General features: G+C 48.7%; 1 protein-coding gene across 1 annotated transcript in view; it reads right to left on the bottom strand.

Moving 5' to 3' along the window:
- The window catches only part of ACOXL (acyl-CoA oxidase like), a 342,867-nt gene that overhangs the window by 49,383 nt on the left and 267,944 nt on the right, over positions 1 to 25,540 (bottom strand). The window contains exon 17 of the mRNA XM_032410454.1: positions 9,029 to 9,099. Coding sequence (XP_032266345.1) covers positions 9,029 to 9,099 — 71 coding nt within the window. The remainder of the gene's footprint in view (positions 1 to 9,028; positions 9,100 to 25,540) is intronic.

Genomic DNA, 25,540 nt, shown 5'->3' with positions numbered 1-25,540 from the left:
AGGTATGGCTGGATTAGAGCAATTATTGTCTACAGGTTTTCTGTCTTCCCAGGCTGGCCCTTTTCTGGTCCTTTAGCTTTTCGCTAGAGTAAGCTTTTTTTTTGGGGGGGGGGGGTCTGTTCTTGTTAGCCCTTTCCAGGTTTCCAGCTTCTTCAGCTCCAAATATAGGATATATGAGGCATAGAGAAAATCCAGGGGACTCCCACCACATCATTCCTGAGGTCCCTAGCTGGTCTGCTTTCAGTTTTCTTATGCTAGTTTTATAACTAATGTCCAGTGTTTTTAGTTGAAATTATCAGAAAGAATAGGGATGAGTTTGTCTGCTTCGTCTTCCTGGAAGCAGAAGTCTGCATGTCTGCACATGTCACACAGCTGAGACTCTCACCCAAACTGAGAGTCCTTCACTTTTAACAATAGGTTTGTTCATCTCATTTATATAATTGGTCCTAATCCTGACATTCAGTGTTATGTTTTCTGTGAAAGCACTTTCACAAATAACATATCCATCAAACTATCATCAATAGGCTATTCCTAGTTGTCCTTCCCATCAGGCAAGGCTTTCAAGAACACATCAAGTTGCTTCATCCCCTCCTGTTCTTTTTACACTCCTGGAAGAGATGAAGGTGGAAAGATATTCTTAAAGGTGAACACATTCCATCTGGAGAACTTGAGAAGAAGCAGCAGGTGGTTGACTGGTGCCTTCATGCTGGCTATTTTCCTGGCATTTTTTCCAAAACTAAGTTCCTTTTTCCTTCCTCCCTTTCTCCTTCGGGAGTTGATCTAACTAAACTTTTTCTTTCTTCCCCATCTCAAAGTTGATATCCACAGGGTGTGTGTGTGTGTGTGTGTGTGTGTGAGTAGACTTAAGAACATTGTAAAATTAACCAAAACCAGAGTGGCTAACATTTAGAAAGGGTAAGAGGAGAGTTGAGAAGGTGCAGGGAGCAGAAATCTTTAAGTCTCCAAACATGTGCAGTTTTCAGTCAGGCTGCACACACGGTCGGCCGCAAGCAGGGGAGCTGGCTGAGTGGGAGAGCTGAGCTTTGCCACCTTCATCAGAGCTGTCCGGCGTGATGCCCACATAACTTTAGTGCTAATGTCTCCTTCACCGTGGGCTGGAAAATCTGTCATCCCCTGCAGCCACTCCATAATTCTGTTAACGTATGGTAGCCAGCATTCCTATCACTGAAAACCCCGATGGAATTTCTCCATATTCTGGGTAAGTCACTCAAGAAAAGTCTCCTGGGCACTTCAGTGTCTTGACCTCTTTATTCAAACAGTAAAATAACAAGTTTGGGCTGGGCCCTGTTCCCTCCTCTCACTTTAGGCCCCTAGGGCCAAATTTTGCTCTCATTTTCCCACAGATAGCTTTTACCAAATCCTTCCATTTCTCTTATTTGTCTCAAGTGATTTCCTCTTCTGCCCTCTGCCCTGTCGTCTAGAACAGCCTGGAATGAAATCTGCCCCCCAGAGCTGTGCAGGGAAGAAATGGAGGGCAGAGTGTTTGGGGAGGGACCCACCTCCACACGTCCTGTGCCAGACTCACAGGGCCAGAAATTCCCAGAGGGTTATGTTCTCCATTCTCGGGAAACTCACTGCTTTTCTGAATGCTGGGATGTCTGCTTTCCAGCTGGTTCCTCACTTAGATATTTATTTAGATGCTTGACAAAGAAGTATCAAGGGGGCAGAGCAGGTGTAATGTTCTCACAAACTGCTGCCATCCATCCGTGTGATCGTATGATCCTCTTAGGTGATCCGGCACATGTCATGCTTGCACCTGATGACATTAGCCTGGAAAAGCATTGGTCCATTTCCCCCAATAGGAGAGCTTTGTATGAGTGTGAGTGCTGAGCTTTGCCACATTCCTCAGACTCTCAGATAGCAGAGCAAGTTCTTTTACTGTAGGACAGGGAATCCCTCTGCCCTTTTCCTCCTAATTTCCCAACAGCCATCTCATGCTCATAGAGCAACTATTAGCTGAGGATGGCTTCTGCTGCATTCCCTCTCAGAGGCGCCTCACTCTGACATTAGCCTTTGGAAGCGAGGGAAGTCTTCCAAGCCAAAATAAGGAATATTGAATGGTGTAATTCCAAGATAGCTATGGCATAATGAGGAAACACGCACAGCACAGTAAGAATGGAAGCTTCTGGCTACCCCTCCCCTGGAGAAGCAGCTGTCTGGGCCCCCTACTTTGGCAGCCAGCTCTCAAGGCATGCATCAGTGCACCTGAAACACTCTATAAATGGAAAGCTCAGAACACAACTCACATTGACCCCACCAGTAAGCACAGTGGAACCCACACAGTTGGTTAAATTTAATTTCCTGCGGAGCCATAGAGACTTAGCTCAAATGCTACCTCCTCTGAAGTCTTCTTGAAGCCCATGTTGAGTTGGGCACCCCAGCTGAGTGCTCCATTAGCAACCTAAATTTCCTCGCTCTCAGTGCTTAGACCACCCCGACATGCTTGCTTTTTGGGGTGTAAGAACTACCTGTCACACCCTACTAATCAAGGAGCTACCTGAGGATGAGGAACAGATCTTACTGATATGAGCATCCCCAGTGCCTAGTCTGGTGACTGGCACAAAACGGGCCCTCATAAATGTTTACGAAGAAGGATTGTGACAGGCATCTGCAGAGAATCACCAAAATAACCCTTCTGTTGACTTAAGGTAAAGCCTGAGATGCTCTTATTAGGTATTTGTTCCTTTGAGTTAAAAAGTTAGTCCTATGCACCAAAGATCCCTTTCCACAATTTCATGGGGCGGGATAACTGTCCCTGAGATTGTGGGGGGTGGGTTTGAGAGGAGCACTGCAGAACCTTAGCACAGACTTGGAACTTGTGATGAGAGGACCAGGATTGAAGGTGGGGGGAGGCATTCCAGGGCATCAATTGTATTAGAGGTATGGGCATGAGAGAAAACCAGTTACTGCCAGAAGACTAGGCCTGAAACTCGATTTCTATGGCACTAGAGGTTCTGTTCCCTTATTAAATATAAAAAAAATAGAAATATATCTTTTCAAGTGAGCCAGGTACTAGAAAAACATAACCTGGCACATAATAGGCTCCTGTGGAACACCTTATCTTAGAAACATCATCAGCCACATGCTCACGTCTGCCCATGAGGCACTGGCTTGCAAGGAGCAGAGAAGGGGGCAGGAAATGAACGGGGATATGGACTGAATTTCGACACCGGAGACCACTGCCAGCCGTCACAGTCTATGCTCAAGGAATTCAAACAGGGCTTGACTCGATTCACCCCGGGCTGGGTTCAAAAATGCAGTCAAGCCCAGATGAGAGCCCTTTTCCTTCTGTGTGGGAGGCCTGCTCCCATGACCAGGCCCAGATGACTGAGCAGTGGCCACGGGCATGGGTGGTGCACACACAGGATGTTTGCTCCTGCTCGTTGCTCAGGGGCCCAGGCCACTCTCCAAGGCAAAGGCCTGTGAGAAGGTCCGTGGGTATTAAAAAGGCCCCCTGCAGCAAGAAGGACATCACAGTCCTCCCTGCACTTGATGGGAGGTGCTTATAATTAACTCCTGGCTGCTAGGTCTGCTGCTTAAACTAGCTACCACCTACACATGTTGAGAAAAGGAAGAAAGAGCAGTTAGAATGCAGGAAAAAGGGAAAAACCCCACCTCGCCCACTTGACAGGCTCAAACTGCCGCTGCCAGCCGCCTGTGAAGCAGGGACAGTCCCCTGCAAAGCCCTGCTTAGACACTGGGGTTGCCGTGGCGAGCACCCCATCAGGGCTGGAGGTGCAGAACCCTTCCCTACCGTGCAGAAGCGCACCCAGAGCCCCTGCAAGGATGTGTTGGCCATTCCTGAAACTGAATGGCTCAGTGTCTGCCCCTTGGGCCAAGCAACATGGAGGGGAGTGGGTAGAGTAAGGAGGGGACTTTAGGAGAAGTGAAGCAGAAAGAATCTTTGTGACAATGACAACTTCAGAACTCTAGATAACCAGCCTGCTGGGTGTTTCTAAACCTTCTGAGGGGAGGTGAGTCAGTGGAGCGGTCATGTGGAAAATCCCCTTTCTCCTCAGTGCCCGGCCATTCCCGTGCTAAGGTAAGCCCTCATCCCCACCAGGCTGGGATCCCATCAGGCTAGGAGAAAACAGCCGTTTCTGGGAAGGAGCTGTATTTGTGTAAACTGGGAGGACTGATGGGTTGGGTCATGTCGTTCACTTGACAACTTCTGGTTTCAAGAAGGACTCAAGTGTGTCCAATTTGCTGGCACCTCATTAGACAGAGAAAGGGCCCGATTTGGCCAGACCACAGTGCTGTGGGGACATGGGGGAGGGAGGCTGGGCATCCCTCCGTCCACGTCTGCCCAGTGTCCCCTGTGTGCTTTGGGGCAGCATTCATACTTGGAAGCTTCCGGCAGCACTCCCGCCAGCCCAGCACACCTCGGGTCCGTGGAGCCTTCCTGGGGCACCGTTCTCGGCAGGTTTGCTCGACCTCAGCCTCAGCAGCTGGCAACTGTGCCCACCAACTCCGATGGGCCCGTGCACGTGCCAGCCGGGCAGCCAGCAGATACGACAACTGCTCTGCTTGTGTCCTTAGACCAAGGGATCGCCCGCCGTGCCACGGGCAGTCTGCCCCCTCGGTCAGCACTCCACCGAGGATGGGCTGGGGCACTCATGGCTGCTGGCGCAGGAGTCCTACCAAAGGTCTGCAATTTGGGGAGCCAAGATTCAAGATGTGCTATTTATTTTCATGCAGGCAGCTTAGTTCTTGTGACTGTTTTCTGCAGTAGATGTGGTCTGATATCGGACCCCACCTACAGAAAGGGCCACCTTATCTTCACATGGTACATCCTAGCCAGAGCGCTGAGGCAGAGAGGCTAAGCCAGGCTGCAGTGTGAGGAATGTTCCAGGCACTCGCTCAGCATCACTGGAGTGGGGAAGGCTGATTCTACTGTCTTGCCCCAGTTATAACAGATCAGCCAAAGCTTCTTCAACGAGCTCTTGTCTCCTGATCTGGGGAAGCAGCATTTCCCGGGAAATGGCCACTTTCCCCTGAACGTCCTTCCTGCTTTTCCAAGGGAAGCAGGGAGGCACAGCAGGTGATTGCCTCAGGAAGTCTTTGTCCCAGTGAGGATCTTCGCTAGGGCTGTTGTCTCCTACCCAAATTGGAAATGACTGCTGCCAGGTGTGTAAGAAACTCCCTGGAGGACAGAATGAGGAAGTGTGATCATTTATGTTTGATTTAGAAAACGAAGGTCCAAGTGCAGATTGGCAGCAAGAGGTCTGTCTTCTTGCCAATTTCCATCACTGAAAGGAGAGCACAATTTTTAAGATGTGACAGTTGTGGGGGGAGTGGGGACAAGGAGCATCTGGACCAACTCTGAGAGCGAAGCCTTATGAGGCAAGCTTGAGCCCTTTGACTGAGGGAGGGATTTTTGGATTTGATTCAAAAATAGGCTAACCAAACGCCCTGGTTTGCCTGGGATAGTCACGGTCTCTGCCAGCCACCCAAGTTTAATTTTCAGTGGTGCCCCCTTTCACTTAAAAAAAAATCCAGATTTGGCTGATAAGTTCTATGATCACCCTATGCCAAAGGAGAGAGAGTGCTATGGCTGGAAATGAATCCAGAAGAGTGACAAGTAGATGGGGGATTCTGAGAAAGTTGATTTTGCTGAGCCTGAAGGAAAGAGGCAGGCAGTCGAGGCCGGCCCATTCTCAAGTGTGTTCAGAGACATAGGCTTGTTGGCCATGTCCAGGCATAGATTCAAAGAGTGTGGATGCTGGAAGGGTCTCTGGCGGGTCATCTAATTCATTTCCTCTTTCACCACAAGAGGACACTGGGCTAAAAGAGATAGAAGTGACCTGCCCAAGATCACACCTGGGTCCCAGTAGCGTGGGGACCAGCCTTGCGCCTGGAGGGTCAGGCCCAGGTCCTCTGTTCTGGGAGAGAGGGAAAGGGATGGCTCTGAAAGATGCTGTGGAGGATTAATCCTGTACTTCGTGTAACATGGCCACCTCAGAGCCGGGGGAGCCGCAGGCTGTGCCGCGGATCTGAGGCTGAGGAGGGAAGACAAAGACATGTGAGGTTCAGACCTGCCGGGCACGAGCGGGTGTGGGGCTGGAGCTGAGGGGTAACGGGGCTCTCCGGGGCAGTGACTGCAGAAGACCGAAGAGACTAAATGGCCAGTAGAACTAAGAACGAGTGAAGAAACAGGTACGTATGGACATGAATGGGGTCACATAAGTACTTTATAGAATTGAAATCTTTTCTTTGGTTCAAATTATAGCGAAATCACACAAAAAGGCAAACCCTAGTGACCGCTGTCTTATCCCTTGGCACCTCTTTCCTAGCCCCTCGACACGGCTGCAGTGGTGGGAAAAGTCTAAGTCAGTAACAGCCTTGACCTCTACTTGGTGGGTGAGGAAACTGAGTCATGAGGAAGCCAGCTCCCTTCCATCTCATGGTCCTCTTAACAAATGGGGTGTGTTTAGGGACAAGCCATAAGAGCGATTCTACCAGACAAGCCACAAGAGCGATTTTGTGGTTTCACTGCAGTTTGACCTCCCATGTGGCTCTGGTGTGGTGGAGGGGGTGAGGTAGTAGACTTTTCTGTGAATCTACTCATCTGGATGGAGGTCCCAGGAAGAAGCCCAGCTTGAGGCTCCAGAGACCTGGCTTTCTGGTCCCAGTTCTGCTGTCTGCTAATTAGCGGTATGAGGGTGGGGAGTCACTTCTCCTCTCTCCCCTACTCTTCTTGGTTGTCAGATGAAGACTCTCCCTTCTGCCACCTCCAAAGTCTCAAACCCTGGCTCTGTTTTTCCAGAGATATCTGACCTTGGCTCAACCAATATCTGACCTTGGCTTAGCGACATGTTCAACTCTTGCATCTTCTTGCTGTCTATGTATAGAGCACACTTACAGATCTGAATGGAATAACTGTCCCTTGGTCTCAGTTATCTCTGACAACGTATAGATACAACAGCACTGCATGCAAATATCATTCAAAAAAAAAAAAAACCCAGCATATTTGGTTCAGAGCTATAGTTTTTGCCTCCAACAACTTGTCACCCAACGAAGTTGAATTAAATATTGAAGTTTGTTGCAGATCATCTTCAAAGTGAAGAGCTCAGCCCAGTAAACATATAGTAGACTGTAAGCTGGTTGTAATCAAAATGATCTCCTGTCACCCTGAGCAAGTTCTCCCACATAACATCTACAAAAATCCTGCACACCATTGTCACACCCACGTAGTGCTCTCTGATACGTGACATTAGAAACCTCAATCCCCTGAAAAAAAAAATCATAAAATAGTTTCAGTATATATGAACTGAGCACACATTTTGTTCAGTGAAACTTCTTTGATGATGCCTGTTCAAATACCTGCAAATATTGAGAAAACACCCACAGACATCGTCCTTGGCCGCCCCGGTACATTTTGCAGAAACCAACAGGGAAGACAGAAAAGACTGGATGTCCCTGGAGATCATGCACATTCCAGGACACCTCAGGCTATCTTAACCTTCCTCTGCCACCTGCACCTGCTAGTTTCTGAGTCAATGTTCCAGAGAAGCCAGGCTGGGGCAGTAGGAGAGTCAGCAGGAAGGTGAGAAACTGAGAGGAGAAGCAGGATTTGGTGGCAACTCTTTCCACCCTCTTGCTAGAGACGTAGAGAAGCTCAGAGTCACTGAGGCATCCCACGTCCCCAGCAGTACCAAGCAGCACACAGGAGTGTGTTTGGCACACAGAAGCAACACTAGACAGAATAGGAAGGAAGGGCTAAGAGGTTCTGTGCTCTTGTCACCTTGAATAGTGACTGGGGGTCAAGAGGTGAGTGTCTGGGGCCCAAGAGTCGCTTCAAGGCCACAGAAATACAGCCTGTACCTGGGAGGAAAGGTCCTTGGGGAATAGGTGTCAGGTCAGGAGACTGAGGACTAACGGTGAAAAACCTCAAAATACTGAGAAAAGCTCGTGTGCATGACTTGAAGCCGTTCAAAGTCGTTGTAGCATACCCAGGACTCTGGTGGAGCAGGTCTCCCAGACAAATCCATCATTCGGTATCAGCACTTCTTTATTATAAAATTAACATCACTGAAAGCTTCGAAAAAAATAAGACAGACCAAAAATATCACACCTTAGGCAAATGAGTTGGAAATCCCTTATAGTGACGCCCTATTTTTTCCACCCATCTCTAAAGTTGGAGGACACCTGGTATGGTGTTTAGGTAAGAGATACAGCTCCTGGACCACACGGTTTCCTGATGGTACAGAATTGAAATGACGTCATGGAAATGCATATGTCTCAAGGTCACTCTAAGTATGGTTTCTAGGTGAAAACATGAGTCTTAGTCATTGGTGGAAAGGTGTTTTTGTGCCTTCGTGACCTGCCGGTATCCATCACTCTCTGCCTTCCAAGGCAAAGTTTTCATTAAATTCATTCAGGCTACCGGCCAAGTTTTCCCATACTTTGGGCTCACCTGGAGGTATAACCTAAATGTAGGTTATACCACACCTGTGCTCCTCTGTCATTCGGAAGGAAATAAAACAACTGCTACCCAGAAAGAGCGAAGTTTGTCTTCCGCTCAAGGGCAAGGAATCTATGACATAAGATGCCCACTCCAGTGGTTAATCTGAACAGTCTCATTTGTGTAGTGTTCCCCATGGTGACAAAAGCGAGGATGTGGCAGACACAGAACGTATGGAATCCTTTGTCTTAATTAAAAAGTACAGCGAGAGTCATGGAATTTGGCCAAGCCTCATAAATCTGCTCAAAGAATCAAGATTCTGTCAGATAAGCTTAAATAGAACCAACGAGGCCCTCTGGAGAATTAAATAGATTCCCTGCTAGTAGCTGACACCCACTCTCCTGTCACTTTGCTGCACCCCACGGACGGCGGCTGTGCTCATTAACCAGCAACCCTCCTACCTGCCGATGACAAGTATATCCCCGCGGAGCCCAGAACTCAGGGATGATAAATTTACTCCTGCTTGTAAAAATGAAACTCTCCTCAGGGCAATAAAAGTGCTGCGAGCCTTTAAGGAAATCAGTACTTTGTCTGATAACCTACCTTCATGAACAAAGACTGGTCCTCTTGGTCAGGACAGCTCCTCACTGCCAGGCAGAACTGCTCTAACGTAACTGGAAGGGAAGAAACAGGAAAGGTGAATGACCTTCCTTCTGTCCCCGAGCTCCTCTGGTATGGAGAGGAACACGGTAGTTATAACAGATATAGGGGGCATGCTACTCCCCATCTTTCCCTGGTGATGGGATAGATAGAACTCCCCCTGTCCCCGGAGTGGGTGACTTCTGCACCACTGCGAGCTGGGATGATAACATCAGAGCACAGCGTCATGCCCATCAACAGAACTCTATCCTAGACCTCCGGGAGGTCCTGCGTTCTGCCACGAATGACCAGCTGGTCCCCCAAAGACCACACCAAATCCCTGTTTTGTGTGATCTACATTTAGAGAACCACCTGCTTTTGTAAATTTGGCTGTGGTAGATTTTCTGTCTCAGTCTTCTGTCGTGATTCCCATGGATTTAAGGCCTCTCTTGGTGTGAACATGATAATGGTCCCCCGTGTTGACTCAAGCAAATCCCCCAAACTCCCCTACATATTTCAAGTCACGTTTCCCCAACCATCCTTCTCCAACAGAATGGCAGAGAGAAACTCAGGAAAGCTTACAAAAACAAAAAACAAAAACCTTTTAACGATCCATTTAAATTGGCCATGAAAGCTCTAGGAATATTAATTTAGACAATTTACAGAAATCACATTCCCTTTCTCTGTCACGGTGGCCTGGCTCCCATCAAAAGCCCACTTGTGTGGGCACCCCCTTTTTATTTTGGTCAAACAAAACACCAAACCACACACTGCCTTCCCTGCACACTGTTTTGACTATATTATTTCACTTTTAAAAATGCTCCCATGAGTCCCTACCACCCTCAGATTTCAATCTACTTGTTTTGACAGGCATTAAGGGTTTAACTTAGTCAACCATCTAGATGAGCCTATTATTTCTAGACTCAGAGCAGTGTTCACTCTCTACCTGCCATAACCTTTCACCACCGTCTGCTGGGCACAGTCCCACCCCTTGCGTTGGAGCAGAGCAAAGCCCAGCCCTCCACCGGAACCTTGCAGGCCTGCCATCCAACCGTTCAAAGTCACTGACCACCTCTGGGGTCCAGCCCAACCTCCACAGAGTCCACAAAAGTGGGCAGAGCTACACCCAGCCTCATGACTGAGGGAAGGCCTCATTCCATTGTTCTGACCCCAAGGATGTCTGGATGTCATGTTTACAAAGACAGATATTTTGAAGAGAATTATATCATCAAGAACGAATTTTCATCAAGCGTTGTCTGGGTAATTTTTTTGTGTTGTGTTCAATGTTACCTAATTACTTAACCTAATGTTAGGTAATTACCTAACCTGATGTTACCTAAACACAAATCTTTAGACAGTTTCTATCTATGACTAAATCACTCTATGCAGTTTTAACTGTTATCAGTTGTATCTTGTGCTGATGATTTTTTTCCACATCTAAATGTTTGCTCTGACCCAGTCAAAGTGTGCTCAGAACCTAGAGAGGGGTCAGTGTTGCCTGCTTTACATATATATGCCCGCCCAGTCATCAACGGGCTAAAACAAATAGTAATTACATAGAATCTTAAATTATTTTAAACAATCAAAAAATTTTACAAGAGTTAAGAGTTGAAATACAATACTTTCCCCATAAAAGGAGCTCAACAGAAACTCAGCTCGAGATAAGAACCCGGGCTAGGCTGAGTTCATATGAATGCTTTTGCTCTCACCGATTCAAAACACACCACCCCCCCCGCCATGGAAGACTCTGGAAGCAACAACCCCTCTCCCTGAACATTGTCATCGGCTCTGTTTTGGTGTGACAAAATATTGAACTCTATTGTCTGAGGATGAATCAAGAATAATCTACAAATTCAGGTGCTAGGTTTTCTTTAGACAACCTTTTTTGAAGGTGGCTATTTCATTTGTTAAAGGTTTATGCTGTGACTTGGAATCTTCCTGAGCACAGGCCATCGGAATCTAAACCCTTGCTACTTGCTGCCTTGGGGGGCTCCTGGATTCTCGCCCTCACCTCTCCTCCTCTGTGGTGACCCCAGTGCCATACCTGCAACTGTCTATGGCGGGACTCCACTGTGATACTTAGTTGTTCACAAGACGTGGCAACCACCCAGGACAGCTGTTTCTTTGAACAAGTGGACTTCCATGCCCCGCCAACCCTTCCCTGAATTTTCCCATTTCTGTGGTACTGTCATCCACCAGCCAGTAGGCCCAGATCTCTGATTCTTCCTTCCCGTCACTGAGCCTCCTGATGCTTCTTGCACAACATCTCCCCGATGCACCCCTTTCCCACGGCCCAGGTGCCACTTTGACACTGCATAATGCTTCTGCCTCGTTCCCCAACCTGGATGCCCCGCCCCCCTCTCCTGGCCCTGTGCCCACTGCTGCCCCCACGGGAAAACTCGCACTGCCAGGGCTCTGCCCGCACCTCCTCCCCTCTGCATCTCAGCCCCTCTTCCCTGGTGCAACCCCCCCCCCCGCCCCGCGCCAGCTCCTCGCTATCATTAATCCACAGCTGGGTTCCTGGCCACACGATCCACTCTGTCTTCTTCCCATCTGCTCAAACCCTACCCTTCTGGGCCCAGCCAGTCAAGGCAAAGTCAGACAGACCTCACTCGTGGTCTTTACTGCCACTCCCAGCCACATGTCCTTGGATGAACTACATGTTCTCCCTGAGCCTCAGTTTCCTATAGTCACCTGTGGTGACCAGCGCCTGCCTTGTGGAGGTGGTGTGAGGGCGAATGGAGAGGCCGGAGGCCAAGGCACAGTGTCAGGCACGGCGTTGGCCCCCCCACTCTGCACCTCGGAGAAGCTTTCTCTTTCCCCATCACACGGACTTCTTCCCGGCTTCATACCTTGATGCGACACATTGCACGCTGGCTTCTTCTCTTTAAATTGTTTTTTGGCTGATAGGTGCACACGCTGCCTTGTGTGAGGAACGAGCCTCCAGAGACAGCCTTGTGACTTTTCCCGAACTCTGGTCTACCCTGTCGTGTCCAACATGCCCAAAGTCGCCACCCAGTTTTGTGGAACTGGACTGAAGGGCCCCGTGGGAACACAGGGCCCCACAGACGGAGCTTCCCCCTAACTGGCTGGCTTGAGTTTGTGAGGCCCACACCTGTCACCCCGTCTACACAAGCAACAAAAGCCAACCTTGACCACAGGGCACCAACAGAGGCAGAGCACACGGATTGCCCAGTTGTTTTCCCCAAGCCTTAGAAGTCAGTGTGACATACGCTCTCGTGCCAACAGCGGCCTTACCACTCACCTCACCCCACTCTGATTGCTACCAAATCCCCAAAGAAGAGAGAGGGTATAGACACAGCCAGGTCCTCTCCGCCCGTCTGTGTGGCCACTGCACCCAGGCTACCTAACTCACTGACAAGGCCTGCTGAGAAGCATCTCGACAAGGTTCACATTTCATTCCCCTCCTGCTCCCCTCCCCGACTTTCAAATAAGAAAAAAAAAAAAAAACCAAACCCTCTAAAAATGAAAGCATCTGTGGTATCTACCTTCCTCTACCCCTGCTGCTGATTCAACGGGGGCTGACTGCCTGGTGAGAATAAGGCCGGCAGCCAAACTCAAGGCTCATGGCCGCAGTGCGGGTCTCCTTCAAAGACTCTGGGTGAAATGTTTTGGATTCGACGTCTATTGTTTAAACTGCTCTTCAGTGTCCCCAGTGCAGTTCCAGCAGTGGGGGGTTGGGGGGGAGGCTTCCACCTGTCTGAGGACAGTCAAGTTCCCTTGGTTCAACCCTTCCACTCAGTGTGACAGAGAGATCGGCCTGACAATAGCGGGAGAAAAACAGATTTTGAGATAACAAGTCGCTTTGAGGTGGGGGTGGGGGGAGCCGAGAAAAAGTGACCCGATTGCAGTAAGAAAATGAAGTAAGTTAGAAATTGAAGTAAGGAAATGAAGTAAGAAAATGGTAGTTTGGGAGACAAAACTTACAGGCCAGCATGAAATACTTCTGTCTCCCCTTGTGAATATGGGCTGCCGTGGGTTCGTAGGTGAGGTCCAACAGCCTCACCCGTGCAGCCATTTCTGGAAAGGTAGACAGGACTTTGCAACACGGGAGATCCCTAAAACAAGGAAATGGTTGTACCTAGAATATCTTTCATTATGACATGTTGATGCAAATAAGGGGGGAAAGTAAGACAAACCAAATGCACAATAGCATTAAACTTATGTTTCCCTTTGAAGTATGGCTGTACGATTGAGGAACTCCTGCTAAGTTAACAGGCACAGTGACCTTAAAGATAACATCAGGGGCTGTATTGCTCAGAAATCCTGTCTCGGAATATTCTTTCAGCTTCTCTCTCAATCCCCATGACAGGGTCCTGGAGAACTGGGGTCCTGCCCCAGGTGCCAAGCTTTAAAGAGACTTGCTCGGTCATCCCTCTGGCTGCAGCCTTCCCCATGGGGCAATGGGGGAGTAACTGCCTGGAGTCCACACCCCACTTCTCCAGGTACCCAGGATCCTGGGTTTATAGTTTGAGTCTCTTCCCTGGGACTGTGTGTGTGTGTATCCCTAGACTCATGGGGTGGCCAAGGGGCAGCTGTTGGCAGGGTTGGACACAGACCTGGTGCTTCTAGATTGGAGGATCCACAGAGTGTGGGATGGATCTGGGGGTGGGAATAGTCAGGGATCTGCAGGGGGGATGCTTCTCCCCATGCTGCCGAGTTCACAAAACTTCCCAGAGTGTGAGAATTGTAGATTGGAGCCTGGCCTTCTGGATGAATGAAGCTACATTTGTTCAGGCAGGAGGACAGAGTATATTTTCTTCAACACTTTGTCAGCTTGTTTTATACACTTCCCCTGGGCCCCACACAGAGCAGGGCAGGCTTGGAGAATGAAGACCTGATGCTAAAACACAGGCTCATCCAAACCTCTTCAAAGCCAGGTGCTTCCATCTATCTCTGGAAAGAGGACACTGGTCCCAGCTGCGTCTCTCATCTGGCAGGAGAAGGAGGCTTTCACAATGAAGGAAACCAGCCTCTTCTTAGGGGCCGCAGAAATATGGAGGCTGACATCTACCCCTAAACAGAAGGTTCCACCTGGAGGAGTGTGACAGTGGAGGACCCTGGGGCCTGGGCACCGTGCTCTGGGAGCAGTGTCCTCCCTTGCTGAAGCTTCCCAGGCACCAGGGGCGGCGGGTCCCACATCTGCAGCTCAGGTCTGCCTCTCTCTGGGAGCCTTGAAGGTCAGGTTCACTCGGCACCCACCCCTGAGGCTCCTGGTCAGGAATGCCGCCCTTGCTCTGTGGCACAATGTGGAGCACGCTGGTGGCTGTCCCTCAGCCCTCTCCTCTCACGTATGTGTGACAGTCTGCTCTCAGCTCACTTTGTAGAACCATCACTCCAGACCTCTGAAGTCCCCCACCCACCTATTCATCACAACATAACAGGGAAATGTTGAAAGAGAGAGAGAGAAAAAAGAGCTTCATCTTTGCAGAAAGAACTCTACCTTTGTTTTCAGAATCAACACGGAGGGTGAGCAGGGGCTTTTAACTTCTTGGCAACTAGCATTTGGGGCAGATCTGGCCTCTTGCCCATTGAGATGTGGTGAAGGGGCGTGGAGCTGGCCCACAGGGGACTTCCATGCCAGGCAAGGTGCCACGGCTCCCTGCCTGGTCCCCTAGCCTGTTCCGGCTCACATGATCCATTCCAGAGAGCAGGCAGAACATGGCACGTGCCCCCCGCCCCCGGCTCCGTGCCCATGTCTGGGAACACGACGGGAGCTCACAGGGCCCAAGCTCTTCTCCAGGCAGACCAGTTCTGCTTCTCTGTAACTGAGTCTCTGCCTGAGTACTGGGACCACAGCACCTCCAAAGGGACAGCCTTTGGACAGAGAGGGGGGACCTCTGCTTCTCCAGTGCAAACCCTCCTTTCAACCCCCTCGGTCACCCCCTCACTGAAGGTCTTGGTCCTCTCGCTTGCTGGCCACACTCCCATATTTTGTTCTTCATCCTCTGCTCATGCCCGCCCTGGGTCTCTTTCCCCAGTGTATCCCAGCCAGGGAAGTTTCCCTCAAGGGAGCTTGGGCATGGGGGTCACTCTCCAGCTCAGTCCCTTCATTGGCCTCCTACTGTCTACCCAGCAAAGGCCAAGTGCTGTCACGCAGCGTTCAGCACACCCCACGACCCTCTTCAGCCCACTTTTGCAATATTCAATTTTGTTTCCTGGCCTCTCCCCTGAACACTTCCCTTCTGGCAGAATAGGGGCCTTGCCATTCCCTGAACAAGGCCTTCACTTTGTCACCTTCATGTTTGTCCACACTGTAGCCTCCTCCCAGAATGCCCTGCCACACTTCCAACATGGGGATCCTGTTCACACTTCAAGACCCAGTACTGAGGGAACTTCTGGAAGCCATCTCAGAGTCTTGTGATGTCTGCAAGCTCCCTGTACCTCTCATGGGCTTGTCACATTCCACCCGGCAGGGCACGTGTACTCATATCTTATTCCTCCCCTACACTGAGAAGGGTCATAGATCATCCCAGCCCAAAGTCTTGCAAACAGGAGGTCCTGAAAACTCTGTAAGCAAATAAACTGCCAAGTGTTTCCCCTGCCCCCTACTCCTTTGAAATCTGTAGGAGTTGTGTCCACAGGCAACATGTCCGTTTGGCCGGGCCCTGGATGGGGACAGCAGCGGGTCCTCCCTGCCATCTTGGAATCCTTGACCCTAATCTGAGCCGTGGGAGTGACATGTGGATAACTGGCTACCAAGTGCTAGATGTGGGCACTTCTTGCAGGGAGCAGGGGCAGGCTGTGGGGTGGGGGGGCAAACCCTGTCTGCAGCGTGTGGGCCTCGGGAAGAAAGTGCTCCCCTCTCTCCATGCCTGTGACATCACATACCCATCTGATCTTCCTTCTTGGGGCTCTTCCCTGTGAAGCTGGTTTCAAAGGAGAGCCAGCTGTGGCCTCTGGCTCAGGTCAGGCACACAGTCACCAGAGGGAGCAAGCACACTGGTCACTAACTTTCCAGATAGAGTCCTTTCACCCTGAGGGGGGGCGGCAAGTGTGGCCATTTGCTCAGCAAGACATGAAGGCTCAGCTCTTCTGGACTCCTCTCTCTGGAACCTGCAGTCTTCCTATGTGTGGGGAGGCTGCTCACCCTCAGGTGGATGGGGCACTCTCTTGCTCATTCAGTGTGGCCCTCAGCTCACCATGGCCAATGGGTGCTTATAAGGTAGACACCAATGGTGACCACTATTGCCATATCTTCTCCCTAGCAGAGAGCCTTCCCCATGGGACTGCCCCTCCCACCAGCAGACCCCTTGTTGGAAAGACAACTCCGACAGTGACACTCAGCTGGAAGGTCACACTCCCCCCCCCCCCCCCCCCCCGCCCCGCACTGATCCATGAAGAGGAGTTGACCAGTTTTGGAAAACCAAGAGCTGTGGACTCCAGATATAGCATTTAAATCAGGAAGATAATGGACATGACAGCCGTGAGCAATCATCTGGGGGTGCGGCATCAACCCGGATGTTCTATTTTGAAGAGCTCGCTTCTCAATTTAACATAATGCTATGCTCAGGACTTGGGTATCTCTATGTCCTCAGGCCTCTCTGCCATTCCCCATCATGGTGGCTTACTCACAGGCCCCAGGTCCCCCCATGCTGCACACATCCAGGCTGGATTTGGTCCTATTCTCTCCACCTTGGTGCCAGAACCAGCCCAGCCCACCCCATATCACCCTTAGCGCTTCCTCCCACCTCAGCCTTCACCTCCCATCACTCTCAATGTCCTGTAGATTCCTGTAATGTCTCCAGAATGGCCTCCCCCCACCCCCAGTCCTGCCACCACCGTTTCTCAGCTTGTATCCTCATAGATGCGTGCTGGACAGCCTGGCCTGGCCTCCCCGGATCACAATTCACCTCCACATCACAGCCGCAAATGCTTCCTACAGCCCCAATCTGGTCATGCCTTCCCTTGTTCCAGATCTGTCCCAGAGCCTTGCTGACTGTGGAGGTGGACAGTGAAAGCTCCGAGACGAGGCCCACAAAGGCCTGTGGGATCCTGACTCTTGTTCCCTATGTGCGCCCTGCCCTTCAGACACACCATACCACAAGTGCTTTCTCAAATCATCCATGAATTTCACACCACCCATTCTGCTTTTCCTTCTGCTTATAATGCCCTTTCCACCTTTGTAATATAGGTAAATCTTACCCATCCTTGCTGGCTGCCTCGCCGAGCACTTAATGGGGAGCCACATGAACCCCATACTTAAGTCTCTCCCAAGTTCTCCCAGAGCATCTGGTCTATGGAAACTGTCATCCAGTTTTGACTAATGCTCCTTGAAAGCAGGGGCCATTCCTTACTGGATCTTTCATCCCCAGAACTTTACACAGTTCCCAGCCCACTTCAACACATGCTTGTTGGATGAGGATGGGTGAATAAAGGAGTGAAGGAAGAGTGCTCTACATCTGAACTGTTTCTGAAGGACAATTGAATAGATGCTGGACTCAGGTGGGGCAGGACCAGATTTTAAATGCTTGTTCTCCATGGGGCAATCAGAGTTTGAGAGACGAAGCAAGCTTCAGCTTCCATGGGACATCCCACCATTTTGTCCCACAATCCGACGCAATACCTCGATCCTATCCCTTAGGACTGACACAGTCTTCATGTTCCTTGCAAGAACGACCAAAGCAAACTGAAGTCAAGTGCTCACAGCTGTAATTGGTCCTGCACGGCTGGGACTTGAGGCACCTCTGGTGCAGAGATCAGAACCCGAGTGTCTCCTTAATCAACTGCTGACAAAAGCTTTTTGTGGCAATTATCAGAAAAACTCAACCACCCTGTCCATGGCCCAGAATGGGTTTGCATAAAATTTAATTTGTCTTAAACTTCTCAGGAATGAAGAACTATCAAATGTGCACAAGACCAGGAACTCTAATGTTCACTGCATCCAGAAAATGCATTACATATTAAGAAACGGCTATTTCTAACAGTATAAAAAGTCATTTTTTCTGCCAGGTTATGTTTTTGTGAACAGCTTACTTTCTGGTTCATGTACTTGGACCCTCGCGATCACAGCAGTAGGAGGTTAGACATGAGCTCTACCACACGAGCTTTTTGCTACACTCTCGGGCACAGAGCACTTTCCCCTATAATTAGAGAAATCTGTGGGAATTTTTTATTTTCCAGACTTCCATTAAGAGAGAATTTCCAAGGGATTTTTCAGTGGCAAAAAAAAAAAATCACAATAAACAGCTTCCTCCATCTCTACTTACCCTGATGTTAAATAAACTTCCCCTGTTGAGTTTTCAATACCCATTTTGATACAGCAAATCGGGGGATCTACATGTTAGTAAAGGAAGGGGACGAAAACCTTCCTGTTAGTTATCTTGTGGTCACTTTCCTATCTAACACTCTAGGCCACTTTAAGTGTATATTTAAACTTGTTACTTGATTATATCTCAGAGGATCGAATGATGCTTTTTTTTTTTTCCTTTTCAGTTCTCACATTACTGAGTAAAAGCCATCATTTTCAAGTTCATAGAGCATTATGTTTTCTCTGCAAATAAAATCCCATAACTCTCAAGCAAAGAGAGAGGTATATTCATAAAGAGGAGACAGAGCCCTATTTTTCCTCCTGACATTTGGGATCTAAGATAGGTTAAAAATGATGCTTTTATCTTTGGTGATTTATCAAACTCCAGATTTCATAAAAGATAAACAGATGCCCTAAAGAAAGGATACATCATCTTAATGTTTCATTGTGACACTTCCGGTATCTGAAGAGCATGTATATTAAAGATCTCCCCTCCAAAAACTCAATAGTTCCTATGATTTACAGAGTCATTTCTTGTTTTTAAAACACACTGAAGTGAGAACAGGCCAGGAGACACCTTAAAAAAAAATGGTCACATTTGAAACATACAGATTATTTATAGACAAAAAAACTGAGAGCTGAAAGAAAATCTGGTTATCAACAGACAGTTGCTTTTTCTATGTTTTTTCTGAGTTCATTTTGGTTTTTGTGTGGGTGGCTCATGTGAACTCAAAGGTTATTTGCTAAATGTTTTGTGAGACTAGAACATGTTGTCCTTTAAAATCTAAATTTAAATTTGTTTGTTGCAAATATGTTTAGCTTTAGAATATGGGATATGGGATCATGTTTTTAAAATAGAAAATCATACCTAGACTTGCTATGACAAGACAAGAGTTCCAATGCTCCTATTTTTTATTCACAATTTAGAAGGTATTATTCTTAATCATATTCCTAGCGGGAAAACTCACAGTACAGAGTTCATCAGTAAAAAAAAAATTGTTTCTTTTTTACTTTTGTGTTGCTTTCACCTGCCAGCATGGGTACTGATTAATCTCATTTTGAAACTACTTAGGTGCCAGGAGCTATAAAATCAGTGTGGACTGCAGATCAGATCTTTGCAGTACAAATATAAGGTACGTTTTTCAATCACACAATGGGGAATAAAGGAGAACCCCCCCAACTTTGGGGGGTGCTCCTTTTTTCTGCCTCTTTAGCAATACTGAACAACCAGGTTCAGATCCAACCAGCAGTTCTGGGCCCCACAAGGTGGGCAGATGGCAGCAGTCAACTGGGATTTCAATCCTCCTTCTGCTGTGTGACACTGGGCAATTTACTTAATCTCTCTGTGCTTAGCTTCCTCAGGTGGAAATTGGATAGACAGTGGCCCCTTCCTCACTGCCTTGGTGGGGGATTAAAGGATGCTCCCTCCCCCACTTTTTGCACAGGGCTTGATACACTGAGTCCTCCCTCGGTGTTAGCTGCCCTCATGATTATAGGGCCCTAGTGCTTCCTCACGGGATTTTTCATTTCATCCTCACAGAACAGCTGTGAGTTGGAAAACATAAGACGCACTATTCGGAGACAAACGCGGTTAAGAGTAGTGTAAACCAGTACAGGCTGACTTCAATGTAGGAAAGTGTGTGTTCAATAAATACACAAAGAGAAATCTCCAAAAGTTCAAGAAGGCTGTAACTCCGAGCCTCTGGTGTTTATCTGTAGGAAGGAAAGCCTTCGGAACATTGGTAATGGGAGGGTTTCCCTCAAAATCTGATGCCTAGAAAGCCTTTCCGAGCAAAGCTTTAGGGTTAGCCAGCCTGAGGGTGAAGCCCTTGGTTGGATGCGATCCTAGGCAATTGGTTCCTCCGCTGAGCCTGTTTCTCAACGGGCTTTGTGAGCTTGTTGTGGAGACCGAAGACATGACATGGGTCTGGCCCAGGGGAAACCCTCCACAGATGGAGGCTGCAGTGATCATTACAGTCGGCCGAGATACTGGGGCTCTAGGGATAAGTGACATTTTCTTAGCATCTGGGTCAAGGACCACAGCTAAATTCTGTTCTTAACAGTCTCCTCCACAGAGCAGGTATCATGCAGGAGTTAGACTTTGCTTTTTCCACTTGTCCCCTTCTTCCCAGAGCAACAGAACTCTCGGGTCATTTGTCACAAAACTTTCATACACTGCCACGTCCTTCAAAGACTGAGTTGGCAGAGTCCTCTCAAGACAGCTTTCTTAGTGACACACTCCCAGTGGGGTGATTAGGGGCCTCAGGGGCCCAGAGGCCAGTGTGATGGCATTTCTTGGGGGAACAGTACTTGGGGTCTTTGGGTTGGGCTGACCCAATCTGCAAGTTTACCCATGTGGCCACAGGGAGAAGGCGAGGCTCCAGGGGAGAAACCCCAGCATTATGATGACAGGAGCAACCTTCCTGACGCTGGAGAAGGGCTCTTCTGTAGACTCACGCCTGGAAAGCCTGGGAGCCACACTGTGTCTCACCCACTTTCCCAGAAGGGGAAAGGCTAGGAATGTGGTACATTGTTGGGCGGTCTGCACTGTAGAACTTTCTCTTCCTGTGTCCATTTGCTCATGAAGCGATGCTGCACGCTCTGCCAAGGGTTGGCATGCAACAATGCTTCAAGTGCAGTCACATTTCTTCTTCTTTTCTTTTTAGAAAAGATGGTAAGAGCCACCATCTGCATTAGCCCAAGGTACCCCTACGCTCCTACTTAAAACAGTCTCCATTTCTTCGGGTGTCTCCCTCAGCAGGAGCCTCCACTCTCATCTCTGTCCCTTGGAACAATCTTGTGTAAGCGCAGGGAAGGCGAGTCCACCTCTTGGCATTCCAGACGGCCCCTCGCTGCTGTCCCAGACTTCAGGCTTTAGGGACCCAGCAACTCCTGCAGAGGACTGGAACAGTCGCATGGGCTCTCCCAGGTGTCTTGCACTCTGAAATGAGGACCCTCAACTCCCTGGTGCACATTTTGCTCTCAGGAATGAATGGGTCTGAGGTTCAGCCATGTGACCAGGACAGAGGTAGCAAAGCTGGAGATGGTCTTTCTCTTCCCCCTTCGGGCCTCCAAGATGCTGCTACAAATCGTGCCTGTCCATTCTTGGCTCTCTAGACCCCCTGCCCTGCTTCTACCACCCACATAGTTAACAGGTGCTAGACAAAGAGGAAGGTCAGCATCAGGGGCAGCAGTACCCAAAGCTCCTCCCTTCCACCCCAGACCACCTGTCAGGGCATGCTGGGACTGCTTCTAAATATCGTCCCACTCAGCAGAGGGTCCCCATGGGAAAAGAAGGCACACAGGTTGTCCCAGCCAACACAATACCTGTGGTACCTACCCTCCTTCCTCACCTGCCAGACCTCCATCTCCAGCAACAACAGCAAAACACACTGAAGAAATCTGTATTCAAATGAGATGTGTTGACTTTCGACTTCGGTTCCACCTCAGAGGGCAGGTTTGCTCTTCAAGTGCAGAGGATTTAGAGTCTTGGGCACTTCTATAGTGGAGTGTAAGGGGAGAGGGGTGACGAGGACCTAAATTCACACGAGACTCCTGGATGAAGTTATGGCATTTTATTTTTCTGAGCTTGAATAGTGAAATGCACGTTTACTGAAGTGGTAAGTATATTCCCAAAGTTCCCTGGAAGATGAATGCCAAAGCTAAAACAAAATCGAGGTGAATGTAGTTTGTTTAAAGAATAGCCCCATTAACAATGGGGGTGAAAAACGCTGATCCCATGAAGGATACTGGAGTAAGCACTCACGGATAAAATACAGAAAGAATGCTGTAATAACACATATGATCACATTTTTATTAACAAAGAAAGTCTGGTTTGGAAACAAATCGTCCCTGAGAAGAGTCTGAAATTAATCCTCTGATAGGCAGAAAACCACACTACTTACATATTCTAATCGTAATTACAATGTGCTCTTAATGCGAACATTCTAGATTATTAGTCACTTTATTAAGAACCAGAGAAGGGACTTCTGCAGCATAATAAGAGCACCTTACAAGCTCAGAGGAGGGAAAAACCAAGAGACAGTTCTACATGGAGCTGGAGAGTTGTGGATGTAATTTATTTAATAAAAGTGCTTGGTTTCTCTTTTTTATTTAGGAATTGGCACACCCTTAGGGGTTCAGACAGCACTGTGCTTCTGAGCTGCTCTTTCTAGGGCAAGATAAAAATGTGGATCACAGAAAAATAACAATTTATCATTGTAATGGTTACATCCCACTTCAGAAACCACTAGAGACTGCTTAACATTTTTATTTCAAACATGGTTTTCCCGAGTCTTCAGGTGACAACGGATACTGATGCCAAAAGGCTTTTTGTCCATTTTTTCCTAATAAAAATGGCTAGATTCTGAGTTCATTTTCATCTGGGGTGACATTAAGGTCTGCGCTTTCGCGGACTGATCCTTCCCTTCCCTCCTTTGTGCTCTTTCTTTGAAAGTCTCCAAAGGCAACATCTGGGCCCAGTCACCGAAGACAGATGGGCTCCTTCTACTTCTTCTCCCATCCCCTGGGGACCTCTGGCAGCGGCACAGCATGCTATTTAAATGTAATGATACGCTGACGGGATTGTCCCTGTGCAGTGTGTGCTTGGCGCACTCCTACCATGAGAACCCATTTTGTATCTGTTCAAACCTCCTCATTACGGATGGCTTTCTCTATCTCAAAACATTCCTGGGATTTCTAGATGCTGTCATTGAACTAATTCTTCTTATTTTTTCTTCTGTGACTTTCTACAGCCAAATTGTCTTCCTCTGACACTGAAGGGGGCCAATTTCCTGAAAATAATCACTTTTGCTGCTGTGGTTATTAACGGGTAAAAGGTAGGGAATCCATTCGGATTTCTTCTGTGCTGTGGCAATAGTAAATCTTTGATGTTTCCTGCCCATGTTAAGACTTCCTACACTGGAACCTAACTTGCTTAATCGTTCTCTTGTTCTTACGCTTTAAGAAACAAGAATCTAAATGTTCCACTTGGGTAGTGGGAACTAAGGACTTTGTAGAGTAGTAATTAACAGTAATAAAAAATTTTTATTGAACCCTAACTATGGATCAGATGCTAAGGTAAGGGCTTTCAAGTGTAGTCTCAATAGCCCCATGAGGTAAATATCACATTATTTCCATTTTATAAACAAAGATGAGACGAAAGCTCAGAGAGGTTAATTCACTCACAGTCACACAGCAGATAGAGGTAAACAAATCCTCTGCATTCAGTTAACCGGACTCTGGAGCCAGAGTTCTCAACCCTCACACTAAACTTAATTATGCTCTCGACAGATGGGATGAGTGGTTCAAGGCGTAATGGTCAGTGTTTCCAAGGCAAAGGCGTGTGAGTTCAGGGATTCTTTGATGCCCCCCTCCAAATTTACTCTCACATCCTAATGTTTAGAAATGTTTCACCTGGAGTCCACGTGGTTCCTGCTTGTGTCCTGGGAAGGGTAGTATCTGGGGTCAGTACACAGAGGAGCAAGGGGAGGAGCCCGGGTGCTGGGGCCACAGACAGCCCTGAGAGTGGAGCCATACATGTCTACACAGAGTGAAGAAGAAGGCCTGGGACGTAACTGCCTTCATTAAAGGTGCCTCGTGTGCTGCTTTATATCCCAGGTAAGTTTTAGCCTGATCAACAAATCTGAAAAAAATACCCTACCAACAGAAGAGGGGTAGAGGTGGTTTGCAAAAATTTCTCAGGGGCTGAGACTGGTGCTGAGCACACCAAGACAGTCCAGGAAGCAGACAGCCTTTGGGCTCCAGGACCCAGCCTCTGTGGCAGGCAGGCCAGCATGGACGCTCAGATGCTCCTCCAAGAGCTGTCCAAACAGTCCAACCTTTTGCAACATTCTGACTATCCCTGAATTCCACGTGGAGAGTTCCCCACAGGATGGAGCGTGTACGAATGATTCAGCAGTTGGGTTTTCATTTGTGATGAATAAACTGGCATTTTGGTTTATATAGCTGTCATCTTTGAGTTTGATTAAGGTAAGTCAGTTCCCCAGAGCCTCATATACTGTGGGTGTGCAGACAAATTAAAATTTCTGGATCCACAGATGAGGGAACTCAATCCTGTGCCTTAATGACCTGTGGGGAGGGAATCTTTTGCCCTCCCTCAGCCCCTCTCAGCCCCACGCTGTGCTCCTCCATTCCCTCCCCAGGGACAAGGGGGAAATCAATCCAAATCTAGGGTGCTAATGAGGCCGTGGTTATGACGGAATGTGGTCACTGTGTAAAAAGGCTGCTCCCTGGGTGTGGTGTCCTCAGGCCCCATGAGGAACCCATGCTCTGGGCATATTCACTTGTGCATTCTCAATCCTCTCCATACTCTTGAGCCCTGTGTCATGAAGCTCACCAAGGTCCCAAGCGCTGGATTGCGCCTTGAGGGAGAGAAGAGGCCAGGCTCGGTCTGTTCACTCCAGTCTGGCTCTTGTCAGCTCGCAGGGAGGGCAGCCTCCGATTATTAGTCACTGGGCAGCCCCACAGTGACTAATAATGTGGTGCTCTGCTCTTCTGGTACTGCCTGGTTGGGGAGGGAGGGTGGTGGCCAGGCTGTGAGGTCGGGTGGGATGCAGGCACTCCTGGGTTGCTGGCTTGACTCTTAACAGAACCCATCCAGGAATTCCACTCCACGAGATGGTGCCTGAGGACACACCAGGACTGGGAGCCGGGCCCCGGAGCTGTGGTGGTGACCAAACCTGACCCTGCCTTCCCAGGGCCAGCCGTGTACTTGGTGGGACGGAAAACCCCACACGACAAACAAACACAATGTGAGCCTTTTTAAGACTCCCCCCCCCACTCCCCCGGGGTCAGAGTATATGATGAATGAACGAATGATTCTTGAGGCTACACAAAATTTTTAAGAATAAATTGCCGTATCTTGATGGATCTTACTCTGTTTTCAAAGTTTCATTTTGTTTTCTGTGATTTGGGTTTGTTGGGATCAAAATGGACACTCAACAGTTTCTCAGTGCTGGCGCTCCTGACATCGAGGCAGGGTAACTCTTTGCTGGGGGTGCTGTCCACGGCCTGTGCGGTGTTTAGCAGCGTTCCTGGCCTATACCCACTAGCAACCCCTGCTCGGTTGTGGCAACAAAAAATGTCTCCAGATGTCACTAAATGTTCCCAGGAGGGCACAGTCGCCTCTGGTTGAGAGGCACCGCTTTAAAAGGCTGAACCGGGTTCTCGCTAATTCGAGGATT

The sequence above is a fragment of the Phoca vitulina genome, unplaced genomic scaffold (genome assembly GCF_004348235.1).
Source record: "Phoca vitulina isolate PV1807 unplaced genomic scaffold, GSC_HSeal_1.0 scaffold12, whole genome shotgun sequence".
Lineage (NCBI taxonomy): Eukaryota > Metazoa > Chordata > Mammalia > Carnivora > Phocidae > Phoca > Phoca vitulina.
The sequence above is the reverse complement of the archived record's forward strand: the minus strand, read 5'-3'. Positions and strand labels throughout refer to the sequence as shown.